At 39.6% G+C, this 15,686-nt stretch overlaps 1 protein-coding gene across 4 annotated transcripts in view; it reads right to left on the minus strand.

The window, feature by feature from the left end:
- The window catches only part of LOC124280474 (glutamate receptor ionotropic, delta-1-like), a 39,046-nt gene that overhangs the window by 11,235 nt on the left and 12,125 nt on the right, over nt 1–15,686 (minus strand). For 3 of the 4 annotated variants that reach the window (XM_046716409.1, XM_046716412.1, XM_046716411.1), the window contains exons 3-7: nt 7,830–7,952; nt 6,930–7,064; nt 3,831–4,142; nt 2,963–3,156; nt 2,291–2,455 (exon numbers count right to left, since the gene is read on the minus strand). In XM_046716409.1, the coding sequence (XP_046572365.1) occupies nt 2,291–2,455; nt 2,963–3,156; nt 3,831–4,142; nt 6,930–7,064; nt 7,830–7,908 (885 nt within the window). In that variant the 5' untranslated portion in view covers nt 7,909–7,952. Of the gene's footprint in view, nt 1–2,290; nt 2,456–2,962; nt 3,157–3,830; nt 4,143–6,929; nt 7,065–7,829; nt 7,953–8,315; nt 8,709–15,686 lie in introns of those variants that run through there. The other variant, XM_046716410.1, reaches the window with a different exon arrangement.

Here is a 15,686-nt window from a genome sequence, read left to right on the forward strand (position 1 = left end):
ACATACTCTATTAGAAACGGGCTCATCTAACCTTGATTAGCATACGCTGGGTGTTTCAATCTGATGAATACACGCCCTAGTTACATGGAACAAAGGCCTACCGTAACTACTGCAACAGATATGGGTGTTTATGGCATTGTTCTCAAACCTTATTCATGCGTCTCATCTTGAATATTTAGCTTGTTTTACAAATACTTTATGTTAACTAATTTTAAAAAATACGGCTTAAATGTCCAATTTAACGTGTTTCAGCGTTGACAAAACGCACTATTATATGCTGACTTGCCATCACTCGTTAATGTTTCACTGATGGAAATGAATATCTCGGGCGAATCTTATACGCGCATATTTAAACCAATAATTTCAATTTCATGTGAAGGGAGGCATTGTTTCCTACTCTTGTATTCTCTGACAGTGTACGTTTGTACATGATGTAACATGTTTATAATGCTGTTCTGCCTAAATTTACATTTTGAACAATATTCTGCTCGTATCTCGACATTACAGCTTATATAGAGAAAACAAAAGTTTCCAATGCAGACTTAATCCTTTTACAGTAGCCGATGAATTTAATTTCTAATGTGTTTCTCTTTTCATCGTAACATCTTTATCATGTTTTGATGGTACTAGAGAAACAAAAACACATTATTCTTATAAATTCCAAATGCCTTCAAAAAAGACAAACATAAATGTGTTTTCTCCCTTTCACATAATCCCATCTTAAAGTGGAGAGGGGTTTAATGATGCAAGTTAATCTTCTGTTGTGTCGGAATCGTGATACTCGTCCCCGTCACTCAAGCAGTCAAAAGTACAAACTGTAAGACCTATTGACAATTATTTAAAGTCTGTTGTTACTTGTGAAACTTGAAAGCACTTCCAATTACAAAGTGACACAAAAATGAAAGAAAACTAATTTACAGTAATGACCAGGTTTTGGAGTAATCATTTTGCTATTTGTGCAGGTTGAAAGCACCTCTAATCACAAAACAGAAATGGTCAAAATGCCCATCATCATGTTCAGGGAAAAGATGACAAATAAATTTAAGTGTAAATATTTTTTAGGCATTACCCCCATGTAGACGTGAAACCATAGTACACAATTCGTCTTGCGTTGCCTATGGTACTTTTCTCATATTGAACATATATAAAATATGTAATTCAAATTGATTACTATTTGACAAACTATAAAACTGTGAATATTAACTTTCACCATTATTTGTCCAATTTTCTAAACTATCACTCGCTGGAACTTGTAACTATAACCACGGATTGTAACCAAGTCTGTCGTCTTTGAGCATGAATGGACGACATGGTTGAGTGACGTTTAAAAATAAAAAGCACGATTGTAAAATACAAGACTTCGTGGTTCTTGTGGTAATGTTTCGATACCTTTGCCATCCCCAAACACTAATACTCATATAGTCATTAGGGAACTCTAAAAATCACAAACCCTGACGAGGCTCTGTCTCCACTGTTATACCCAGTGATTCAGAAGTCACAAATCCTATCTAAGGGTATGGCAGTCTATTTAATTTTTCCCTTTCTTTCCAATATCCGACCCGTGAAGATTCGGGTTAAAAATGATTTTCGGTAGCCCATGCTTGTCAGGCTCGCAGTCTTGGTTGACACATGTCATTGTATCCCAATTGCGTCTGTCAATAATCGAGTCTGGACCAGACAATCCAGTGATCAGCTGTATGAGCATCGATCTACGTAATAGGGATACGATGACATGTGTCAACCAAGTCAGCGAGCCTGACCACCGATCCCGTCAGTCGCCTCTCAGGACAAGCAAGGGTTACTGAAGACCAATTCTAATTCGGATCTTCACGGGTTCTGATTAAAGGACCAAGAAACCTCAATACAAAGAATAGAGTTGTTGGAATCAACAGAAGGAATGTCACGAACGCACTGTCTTCCATGAGTCGTTTCGAATACATATAGTGGGGAGTTGTAAGTGGGTTTTCCTTGGGGTTTTTTTTCTCGGTAAAATCGACTGCCTCCGTGGTATAGAGGATAGACTATTTGCCCCATGCCAAAAAAAGTTGCAAAATGGTAATTGTTGTTACTCTGCCTAAGGCCAGGCACTGAAGTTTTACATCCATGTCTTTGAGCCCGTATGATGCGCTTGAGTTGTTATTTAATACGTGAGATTTCTTCATGGTATATGCGGGCTGGTACTAGAAATTGGCTACTTCCAGACTTGTACAAAACCGTACACTATTACACGCATGCGCACACGCGCACGCTCTCATTAAACAATCCTATTATTATATTTGTACATACTTACCATTATATTTCCGTATGGAAGAATGAGCGACGGTAGAAGAAGTGCGGCTACGTTGTCTAGCTTATAGTGAACATCCTCTAACATAGTGTAATCCTCCATCGACACCAACAACAACCATGCTGACATCATGTATATTGCTGTCTCCCGGTCGTCCAATCTGTCAGCCTGTCAGAACATATGGTAAAACGATAAGCTTGTTACGTCTGATTGTTATAAAAAGGACAACTTCTTTGAGTAGCATTTCAGAAGCTTGGGAGTAGAATATAGACAAACTTTATGGATAACAACTTCTTTATTTCGTAAGTGCGATGTTTTGACACACATATTTATACTTCTCCACCAAGCGAAATCAACTGTATAAACATTTCCGCCTTTTAAGCATCCCCCGTCCCCCACCACCATTTCATGTGTATTTCAATGGCTTCTATGCCTTCACCCCATTTGTCTGTCCAGCCAATTATGTGGTTTTCTGTGTTACAATCAGTATATATACTTCCCCACAACTTCATGTTACATTTCTGCTTGTCAACGATACAAGAATCTGTATCGAAACGTCGCACTCACGAAATAAAGAAGTTGTTATCCATAAAGTTTGCCTATATAGACAATGTTATAAAAAGACATAATTTCATCTCTCAGGTTAACGTGGAATACAGATGGCAAATCGGGTACCTGATCTAGAAATCTCCTTCCACAAGTACCATCACACAATATCAGAAAGTTTCTTTCAGATACCGGAAGAAGAGATACCGCTCGCTTGATGAGATCATAAATTTCTTCATCTGTGTGATTGACGTTCACCCTGTACATCGAACACTGCACATTGAGCTGCGATACTTGTGTCGAAACAGATGTGACGATAGCATCTAAATGAAAACAATATACCATTAAAAAAAATACAGGAACATTTGTGCCACTTCGATTAAGTTAAAGGATAAAAACTCAAGACAAATGGTAAAATTATCAGAGTAACAAACTGTTTAGAGTGTCAGCCTAGGTTTGATTAAGGTATGTGTCGAAAATTGCTGAGCGAAACGGAAACCCTGACAGTTAAAACAAAGTTTAAAGTGTCATAACCTAGGTTATATTAAGATATATGTCACAATTGTCAACTAAGCAAAATGGAAACCTGGATTTGTTCCGCCTGAAATGGTACTGATGCTGTGTCAGTATATATAGACACGACAATATGTCAAATATTGCTAGGCAAACAGAACCCTGAATAATCTTTAGCAACCCAATAACGCATTCAGCAGAAAACTGACCAGAGACAGTGCCGCTTTAGCGCCGTCATTGGAGTTCCATAAACGAGATAGAAGAAAATATTTACGTTCACACCGCCGGAAATAACGTAAATTGATTTCCGAATCACAGAGCACCATCTGATGTTAAGATGGTCGTAAAAACTTGCTTCCCTTAAAGTGCGGCTAAAATAAGCATCCAGTATCGTATTTATTTTAGGCCATGGCTATAAAAGTATGAATATAGAACATTTTTATATTCCCACAGTGTTACGTAAGCAAACTATATAGAATAGTACCCATTCTGTCCTCGAAGAATATGGTAACGTGAGACCACTGAAGACCAGAAACCAAAGACCCTAGAATCATGTCTGGTTCCGGCTGCAATTTCAAAGATTCCAGGCATTGCGTCGTTGATAAGATTTCAGGTCGTGAGTTTTGAAGGCATTTCTTTGCAAAGATGTCGATAAGAAAGCTCGTCCTGTCAACGGAACCATCGTGGTGGCATACGTGAGGGACACTGATACCATCCAGCCAAGATCCCGTTGCTAAGGAACCACATACCTGGGATGACATCACTATCAGGTCAGGGCTGACCAATTGTGTGGTAACTGCAACAACAATATATTTATAGCTTATCGCAAGCTGTTCGGCCTTTTGCATTGTCCGAAGACAGAAAGGTATCGACCCCGTATTATCATGCAAGGCAATGGAGACACTATTGATTAAACTCAGTCTTGCTGAATGTATAGTTGTGGAAATTAGATGATGGCGTGCAGTAAGGACGCAATCATCATCAAAGTTCGTGGAATATTTCCCACCTAACATCATTTCAATAGATATAACAAGGACACAATGACGATAATTACTTTATAATGTCGTCTCCCACGGAGGTGATATTATGCAAGCACGAATATTTAAGGTTGTAAGTTCTTGCAGTTTTCAGACTAGTTCCGTTTCGTTTTGGAATTGGAGAAATCAGCAGATAATTGAAATCATTTCAGAATGGATTACGTATCGTGTTAATTATCAACGACACACATTAATCTCAATCCTGTCAGTCTCTTGGCGAATAATGAACCCGCTACCCTAGTTTCAAAGAAACGGTATACATAAGAACAATCACTTTGCATTCAGTTGTTATTCAGCAAATATTTCGTGATGAAAGCATAAATCTATCCACACACTATATGCACTGCGCACTCCATATCGCCATTACAAATAGCAACTCCCTACTTTAAATAGCATTAAAGGGTATGTAAGCCCAAACCATTCAGAGTATATTCTTATCTACCTGTATTTTAACTGCAGAAGATTTGTTTAATTTCATTCTCTGGCTTAACTTGCAACAATCACCAACTAAGGAAAAGGTATAAATGCCGCTAGGAAGCCATGAAGGAAGCAGAGTTACCGTAAGTTACCATGGCCACTAGCATGGTCATAGAAAGAATATTTATAACGCCCCTTTCCAGGCTTGATACCCTGCTCAAAGCGTACAAGTTGAGTAAATAGCTGAGAACTAATAGTAGGCTTGTTTAAAGAAGTGAGTTTTCAGGGGAGATTTGAATGTCTGGCAGTCGGAACTGGATCGAGGGAAGTCATTCCATTCTTTAGCATAGGAGAAGGCACGGTGTCCATATTTAGCTTGTTTGACTTTGACGGTGTCCATATTTAGTTTGTTTGACTTTAAAGGGTGTCCATATTTAGCTTGTTTGACTTTGACGGTGTCCATATTTAGCATCTTTGGCTTTGACGGTGTCCATATCTAGCTTGTTTGACTTTGAGGGTGTCCATATTTAGCATCTTTGACTTTGAGGGTGTCCATATTTAGCTTGTTTGGCTTTGACGGTGTCCATATTTAGTTTGTTTGACTTTGACGATGTCCATATTTAGCTTCTTTGGCTTTGGGGCGGTGGGGTAGCCTAGTGGTTAAAGCGTTCGCTCGTCACGCCGAAGGCCCGGGTTCGATTCCCCACATGGGTACAATTAGTGAAGCCCATGTCTGGTGTCCCCCGGCGTGATATTGCTGGAATATTGCTAAAAACGGCGTAAAACCATACTCAGTCAGTCGGGGCGGTGGGGTAGCTTAGTGGTTAAAGCGTTCGCTCGTCACGCCGAAGACCCGGGTTCGATTCCCCACATGGGTGCAATGTGTGAAGCCCATTTCTGGTGTCCCCCGCCGTGATATTGCTGGAATAGTGCTAAAAGCGGCGTAAAACCAAACTCACTCACTCACTCACTCAGTCAGTCTTTGGCTTTGACGGTGTCCATATTTAGCTTGTTTGACTTTGAGGATAACAAGAAGGAGCTGACTCTCTAATCTATAGCCCCGTTGTTACTTTTGCATCGTGATCCAATATTGAGATATATATTTTTCTACGACTAGTTTTAAAACATTTTTTGATATATTGCCAGTAATTATATCATCCTTCGATGGCAGTACTTAAGATATAATAACAATACAACTTTTGTTCTAGTCACAAAATGGCTGAAATATTGTCGACGTGACTTTAAATATTAAGTCACTCACTTAAATATAATTAATTATAATTAATATATATTGTAATCACAAACCAAAAGGCCTGACAACACACAGGGAATACATGAACTCAATGACCGGAATACCTGCTGTATAACCATTTGTATTAGAACAATGAACAGAAGCCATTGCATGGACATTAGCGAGAACGGGCATTAGGCGGTTCGATTTTGGAACGCCGTTTTGTGTAGTTCATAAATACTCAGTTTCAATCAACCACTCAGAAATATATGTTTTGCCAGTTCGTTGATGTCATTTGTACAAATGGTGATATCTGCACTACGCGTTACTTGAATCGTATATCGAAAGTTGTTGTCTTAACGTCAAGTGCAGCTGTGACAGAAAAGAACATCTCTAAAACGTATTCACAGCTAAACATTTCTCTACGGCGATGTTGTTTAACTCAAAACTGAACTTGTTTCATTAACCAAACTTCTTTACTTATAATATACATTAATATGATAGCAATAAGGTCTAATGACAGCACTAGCACTAGTCTTTCCTACTGGTTATTGATTGTCAGTTACTTGTGAGAACACAAATTCTAGAAATATTCCATTCATCTATAAAGCAAATATAAATTATTTACTAGATTCTACGATGCGTGATGCATATCGTCTCCAAATTGTACGACAAGCATGAAACTGTTCATTTGAAACAAGGTTAACGTTGATGTTCCCCAAAATGTCCTTTATCTTTAGTAATATATTCATTTATGGATACACATCCTTGGTAATTAGCCCGAAAATTAATAATAAATATTAGAGCCTTCTATCTTGAACATAGCTGACGAATCATGCTATGAGCTATCACAGCACCACTACAATTGGTAATTTAGATCATACTGTTAATAACTTACATTTAGATACCGAGGCAAACGGTTGGGCTAAGTCCAGGAACATTGGCAATGCGTTGAGGCTGATTCCACGATGTAGCAATGATTCGTGAAACGAACGGAATGCTGAAAGCTCTGTGTTATTTTTCACTAAATATACTGAAATAAAAAAAATATTGGTATTTTAAATAACAGTTGGTTTAAAGCTATAATTCGATTCATGAGGGTATGTAACTGACTTTGATGACATAACTCGCGTGCGATCTGATATGATCTACTTGCAGACAAAACCGATTCTAACTGTCATCAGTGAAAAATAAATTTGGAACGAAAAACCAAGCAAACAGAAATCAAACAGAAACAAAAATATAAATCCGCAAAGCCCCTACATCCCCGAAAACAAGACATGCACTACAAAAACACAACAGAAAACGAAAAATATAGACAACACAAACAGAACCCAGCAAAATTGAACACATACGATGTAACCAAAAAACAAACAAAACAAAACAGAATAAACCCCATAAAGAATATATCCGAAATATCAGATCACGTTCAAGGCCAAATTCAAAGTTAGTTGAGCCGTGTAACTAAAAGGAACGAATTCTAGATGAACCCTCGATTACATTGACATACTTTCTTTTTAGTTTATCGCTGAGATATCATCAACATAATTGTATTCAGTATAATTAGAACCTCCAAACCGACCTTGTATTAGAATATTTTAAACGGTAAATTTGAAAACAAATCTGTAATCAGATAATGCGCGTTACGATTCCCATGGATTAATGGAACTCAATTGACAGTAGTAAGCCACGATAGTGTCAGTCGATGATGGAATGGCATTGACTGTTTGAACAATGTCACGCTGATCTTCATTTCTAAACTGGAAGAATAAATATTAAGTTTATAAGCAGTACTTACATACATCCAAAGGAATATTTTGAATACTTCCAGTTTCAAGGATCAGTAGAAAAAAACTGTATCTGAAGAGCTCTGTCATCGTGGGAGACGCTCAAGCATGTGTATCCATTTGAGCTGCCGATCCTGAAAACACGGTTAGCTGAAAATAGGAGCTGAAGGTGAACGAACAAAGCCAACGAATAATCCTCTTGTAGGTCAAAACCAACACTTAACTGGAGCGTATGGTATTGCCTCAAAACAACTGTTACGCTCTTAACGTACTCAGAGGACATGTAAACTAGAAGTTGCACTATCTGACACAGGTAGCAAATAGCGCTCAGTGGGAATAGTAAAGTCGTTCTCGTGATCAATAAGCTGTATGATACGTGTAGTGGCAGTTGTGTGGTATATATACCTCAATCAAGGTAACATATTGCATATGAAACACTGGGCAAAGTATGCTTGAGATATGTTATACTATGGTGATTATAGGCTAGTGCATCGTACTTAGCTGTAACTGGCTAATGGTGGTTGTCATATCCTATGCTTGATGAACCACAGGAGTGATAGCTGCTAATGGGATGATGATTTCCAACGAGTAAGTTATGGGCACTCAGGTATCGACCGATTAGCCGGTCAGTCGCCCAGTTAGAATGTCCAGAAGGGAACTCTGATCTTCCAGGGCAATCGTATTTTATAAACTCATTTCATCTTCTACTTCTTTCGGAATTGTGAGATACGATACATTTGACATCCGTTTCTTAAACACATGATGTCTATAGCATTGGAAACGATAGGTTGTGTAGCGAACGAAGGACACTTTCGGCATGACCAGCGAACGCTTTAACCGCTGGGCTACCCCACCGTCCCAAAAAAAGAATGTAAAACAGTGACAGTATGGAAGACAATGATAATAATATACTCTTATAAAAAGTAACGCAAAAGTGAAAAGTTCCTTATAGATATGTGGGAACGTAGTGTTACGAACGCTGAATATGTTGTGTTATAGAGGTTACAAAATGCATTTCAATCGCAAGAATCGTTTGGAAATCAATGACTTTGTACACAGATGGGCAACAGTGAAAAATCGCAATAACGCAACTGCTGTCGTTTTGAGCCACTTACGCAAAGGCATTGTATGCACGTGCAAAGCTACGACTGCAATGGTATCGAGCGCACAGGGTATGGCCTCAGGGACGATGGAGACACGTATGGTTCAGCGATGAATCCTGATTCATGCTCTGCAGGCAGGATGGAAGGGCCAGTGTCTACCGCCGAAGAAGTGAACGCTTCGCACCAAATTGCATACAAGAAGTGGACAGATTTGGTGGATAAAGTGTCAGGATGTGGGCAGCCATGTCTCACAACGCCAGGACAGACTTGGTGCACATCAGAGGGAACTTGACAGCAGAGCGCTGTGTCCATGAGATCTTGCGGCTGCACGTTGTCCCCACCATAGCCAACGTCAACCCTGTTTTCCAGCAGGACAATGCCCGTCCTTACACAGCACGCATCACCACAGCCTTCTTAGCAAGCAACAACATCAACGTTCTGCCATGGCCTTCCAAAGTCCCGGATTTAAACCCAATTGAGCATCTTTGGGATGAATTGGATAGGCGTGTGCGACGGGGACAATCACAACCTCAGACACGTTAACAACTCGCTGCCGCTTTGGCGGCTGATTGGGCTACAAGTCCCCAGGCTGTCATCCGCAATTTCTAAGAGTATATTCACCTAGCCGCAACGGTGAGAAAGTTTCAGAACTATGCTTTGGCTGGAATTTCAAAATGAAAAGTGATGTCCACACAAATGAAATGTGAGATGTAATGTGGGATCACGGCACCAGTGCGCCTCTTTACATAAAACGGCTTCCAGATGTTTCCTTTCTTAAAAACCCTGTTACACTCTGGGACAGACTACTCTGGAATATCCCGATGCTCAAGAAACTTCCAGACCAGTTACCATGGTAACCAGCACACTGAATCTTAACAAAACACTATAAGTAAGTTTCAACATTGCACCACAATGAGGAACACCGCCACACAGCACAACACATTGGACATTCTATATGCCAATACAGACATCTTTCATTTCTTGGCCAATAACAGTGTATGAAATAAGGCCCGTCCGACCGCCCGAGACGGGATAGATTTCTGACGGACGGTCTAAATCTACAGCTGGCCAGCCCGATGGTCTGGTAAAAATGTTCAATACAACTGAGCAGATTCACCATATGTTGGTGTCTGGTCTGGTAAAATCCATTTAGGGCTGGTAACATTTTAAAGTTACCATCCCTGATGTCTGGCTAGGTTTTTTGCTTATTTCATACACTGCCAATAAACAAATTATTAAAAACGTGAAACAACAGGAAATAGCATGTTTGGGGAGTGAAAAAAGGAAGGTATTGGTGTTTCAAACGTTGACTGCATGCAAGAGACTGACTGACTGACTGAGTTTAGTTTTACGCCGCTTTTAGCAATATTCCAGCAATATCACGGCGGGGGACACCAGAAATGGGCTTAACACATTGTGCCCATGTGGGGAATCGAACCTGGGTCTTCGGCGTGACGAGCCAACGCTTTAACCACTAGGCTACCCCACTGCCCCGCATGCAAGAGAAAGAATCAGAATGGAATTGAGGGATTATCGTTTTACGCCGCCTTAGCAAAATTCCAGCAATATCACGGGGCGTGACACCAATAAATGGGTTTCACACATTGTAGCTACAAACAAACACCATAAATGAAATACAAATGAAACTGTAGTCCTTTTCTTAACCTCATACACTCTACCGGAGCGGTGGGGTAGCCTAGTGGTTAAAGCGTTCGCTCGTCACGACGAAGATCCGAGTTCGATTCCCACATGGGTACAATGTGTGAAACGAATATCGTGATATTGCTGAAGTATTGCTAAAGGCTGCGTAAAACCATACTCACTCATGCTCTGTCAATCAAATCATCGATCCTCTTTGGGATACTGGATGAAAGCCACAAAACACATTTGATCAACAGATTTGATTAGTCTATTAATTCGTATAACGGTATCTCCCAGAGGAGGTAACATGTGCTGCCTTAGATCCAGTTATAATCCATGCTGCAGAAAGACCAATAACGGTTCATTTTAGGACAGCCAGCATCTGTAAAGCATAGGATAGATCGTTTACATCTGTATCACAGGCTGTTATTTATTGGAGAAAATCAATTGCCTCTTACAACAAAGAACAGGATTGTCATTGTTACCGGATGTAATCAAGGCATGAGATATTAGTGTCTCTGAAGAATGTACTGGCGAATATGGCTTTCATCAATTCATTATTTGAACATTAGGTGATTTAACCCTCTGGCTGCAGAATTACTTATTCTGCGGCACAAGATCTGAAAAGCCAAACTCGTGGGGGAATTATACCTTTCACTATAAGCATTACTGGGGGTTGTGGAATATTCAATTCCCTGTGTGGTGGCGTAAACATAAAACCACAAATGAAATTGATAGAAGGAAAAAGTACCAAGAGATGTCGGACCAAAATATGACCACTTTTCGTTGTACAATGAATAGAGTGACTGGGTATAGTTTACGCCGCACTCAGCATTACTCAGAAATGTATAAGGGTAATCTACTATGTAATTAAAAGAACACACACCTTGTTATGCAAATTGTGTGAGCATTGCTGATAATCGGGCATGGACGGGGTATGTCTACTTTTGGGCGAATACCTTGTGGTATAGATAATTTTCAGCGATCTTTTGCAAAATGTTCACAGATGTATTAACGTTTTGTCGAAGTTGAATGGAATCGGTATAACCTCTGTTCGACAACCGCAAAATGATTACCTAATAATATACATGCAGGGACTAATCTTTTCCTTCGAGACAATCGTAAGTTCCACACAACGCTTTTGAATGTATTGATATGTGTGATTATATAAAACACTGCATTATGTAAAATAGCTTGCAATAAATCGATTTCCCGTCCAAAGAAGTCGGGGATTTATACATTCGCACATGCTCGCGATCAGGGCCAGCCCATTTTAAATCAGCTCACTTGGTGATATTTTCCTAAGGAGTAACATTTTCACTATTGCTTTCTTCACGATTTAACTGTATACTTCAACACAGCCATTAAAAGACAGAACGAGTACATGCGATGCTTGTTAATATATTAAACAAATTATACGCAAACAGACGAATATCCTTTTAATTCAGCATTTACTAAATTCCACGGGGTGAAGTTATTCAACGCGGGGCAACTTGTAAATCGTTAGTGATTAAACACGCACTTCTCACCATTGTTCTGACAATTAACCGACCAAAACGTTTTGTTTCTTCTGATAATTTGTTCATGAATATATTTCTTACTATTCCGACAGTAATTACAATGGCAGTTTTAAATATAATTGTAATGGTAATAAAGTGATAATAAAGGAGCAGCTTCCAAATCAGAACGTGAAGATACAGGTTAGAATTGGTCTTCAGCAGTCCATGCTTATCGTAGGAGGCGACTAACAAGATTGAGTGGTTAGGCTCGCTGACTTGGTTGACACATGTCATTATATCCCAATAACGTAGATAAATGCGCATGCCGTTGATCACTGGATTGTCTGGTGTAAACTATATTATTTACAGACTGCCGCCATGTGTCCGGAATATTGCTGAGTGCACCATTAAACAAAACATACAAAAAAACAAAACCAAAAAAAAAACCAAATATTACAGGCAAGAAACCCAGGGATGAAAAAACATTGTATTGACACTACTGCTAGTCTGGATGTGACAGAAACAAACATTTGCCTATATATATAGTGTTAGTACATTCTAGAACGCCCGATACCACACGAGACAGTCTATAGCTGTTCTAGAAAATTCCCATATGGAAGTCCGAAAGACTGTAAAAGAATATTCCATTTCCGCATGACACCGATCCGTTCAGCTCTTCCCTTCCATCTTAGCGTCAGATAAACATGCATGATACATGACATCAAACCACGTCTTGGTCGGTTTGGCCATGGAGATGAAGAGACATGTCACTCGTAATTTACCATGATGCCATTTCCTTAGGTGATGAACCTAACTGTATCCCAATTGTGCACTTTCAAATCAATCAGCTTTGATCGATAGCAAGGTTTCAGGTTCTCATTTAGTCGTCGCGGTGATGTCTCAGAGGCTTACGTGACGACATAAATTGCTCTTGCACGTGATAATGAAGCAGAGTACAGTCGAACCCCGTTTACTCGGACCCCGTACTTCAGTTCAGTGTGGCTCACGATGTGTCGGATTAAACACATCGTGGCTTTTAGAGTGAGTGAGTGTGGTTTTACGCCGCTTTTAGTAACATTCCAGCAATATTACGGCGAGGGACACCAGAACTGGGCTTCACACATTGTACCCATGTGAGGAATCGAACCCGACGCGACGAGCGAACGCTTTAACCACAAGGCTGGTTATTGCTGATATTGCTGGAATATTGCTAAAAGAGGCGTAAAACCAAACTCACTCACTCACTCACTAACCACTAGAATAACCTACCGCGGCTATTTGGTTGGTTGGTTTGTTGTTTAACACAGCACTCGGCAATATTCCAGCTATATGACGGCGGTCTGTAAATAGTCCGGGCCAGACGATCTAGTGACCACATGATGCATGAGCATCGATCTACGCAATTGGGATACGATGACGTGTGTCAACCAATTCAACCCTCTCCTGTTTGTATGAAGGCTCCTTGACAGGGATATGGTGGTCTCTATGCTGGAAAAATCAATAATCTCATGTTGTATGGATTTTTAGGAAACTTTGGAATCTAGTGCATGACAGGGGGATGTCTTCAGGGTTTAAGGCAAATCGCGATAGTACTGATCCGTGTTAGGGGTTGAATCAGATCTTCATCATTCATCATACTGTATATATAAGAAGCATTGTTTCTCCATGTGTATTGTCAATTATACTATATCCATTGATCAATCAATGAATGTTGTAATGCTAATGTATAATGATACTTTTGTTCATTTTCAAATTTGTCAAATTAGTCTCATTAAGCCACCATCTGGCTGGGACTGAATAGCTGTATTTTAATAACGTTTCATGTTTTGTTGTTGGTGCATTCTGCCGTTGGAACATGCTGCACTGGCTCAACCAGCAATGAAAGCTGTTCCAAACTTTTAATCTCAGTATAGGCTATTACATTTCTAGAATTCGTCACATTTCTGCTATGAATCAAACGAATTTTTTTTCTGCACATATTAGTGTTTGTTGATACGTATGGTTAATTAATCATGAATAGTTCAGAACTAAATATTACATCATACTTATTAATAATTGATGATATAATGGACTAATGGTCCGTTCTAGCAGCGGTTCTAGTGGTAATCTGTTGGTTATAAAAGCGACAACATAACCATACGAAATCACTGCTAAAAGGTTAGTCCGTTGAATGTTCATGAATTCATTAATAGTTCGACATGTCGAAATTCCGGATTCGATCATTCGATTTGGTTGGTTGGTTGGTTGTTTAACGCAGCACTCGGCAATATTCCAGCTATATGGGCCAGACAATCCGGTGATCATGATGCATGAGCATCGATCTACGCAATTGGGATACGATGACGTGTGTCAACCAATTCAGCGAGCCATAACATGAGATCCCGTTAGACGCATCTTACGACTAGCATGGGTTGCTGAAGACCAATTCTAACCCGGATCTTCACGAGTTTGATCATTTGAAGCCCTCTCAAGGTGATATTATGACCAAACCGGAGCAAACTCATGTCCACTGGTACACAATGCCATCGACAATCTTTCTGCCATGGCATGAAATTAGATGACTGACGAACTCGCCTATAAACATCAAGTACGGTTCCTGTCCTATATTAAGACAGCGTGGTAACAGACGGGTACATTATGCTATTGTTTGTGTTTGCTAAATGAGCAACGCTGGAGAACAGGCAACCGTTCTAGGCCACGGTGACAAGTCCTTCTATGTAAAATCAATTGTGCTTTTAGCGTGAATGATATGAGCAAACAATGCTATTCACTGGATGCCTCGTTGTAATTACATTAAACCAGGCAGTGTTTAATTTAAGATAAAGAGCGTCTCCACACTGGTTATAAGACATCGATTCTTGGTCCCCTCTCTTCACCTGCCAGGTTGTAGTTGGTACATGCAATTTTATATTTGACAAACATGTTTTATATAACCGCTAAACGGCAAAGATGAAGAAAACAGTCAATCTTGTAGTAAATTATATTTCTTTATTTTCCTGGTCATGGGATAAGACCAACGTCACAAATATTTGCCATATCAATAATCGATTTACCAATGTCCGGCCAAATGTTTAAGAAATCCAAAGTGGCGTACGCAAATCCATCGACTACGTTGAGCTGTTGCTATCATCATACCAGAGAGAACGCCTATGATTAACACAGGATGGTACTGGAATGTATGATGATGATGGTGACGGTGGTGATTATGGCGCTACTGGCAAATACACAAGCCTTTCCTTCAACGATTGGTGAGTTTATACTTGCACTTCCTTCAGCACTTTAGATACATTGTAGGCGTACGACATTCACTTGCAAAATTGTAGGCGTACAATGATTACTACCATAATTATAGGTGTTCGATTTTACTAACTAAATTGTAGGTGTACGATATCTGCTAACGAAACTTTAGGCGTACCATATTTACTAAGGCGTACCATATTTACGTAGTGTAAGATATACGAAACTTCCTATTGTCGGCGTGCACTACTTGTCTATGATACTGTAGACGTACGAAGCTTCATTTCGACATTGTTAGCTTGCAGCGTAGCATTATTCCTTAAAACAAATCTAGATATGCTTAATACATATTTATGTCTGTCTATCAGTCTGTCAGTCTATCTATCTG

The sequence above is a fragment of the Haliotis rubra genome, unplaced genomic scaffold (genome assembly GCF_003918875.1).
Source record: "Haliotis rubra isolate DU_JTF1 unplaced genomic scaffold, ASM391887v1 Scf268, whole genome shotgun sequence".
Taxonomy (NCBI): domain Eukaryota; kingdom Metazoa; phylum Mollusca; class Gastropoda; order Lepetellida; family Haliotidae; genus Haliotis; species Haliotis rubra.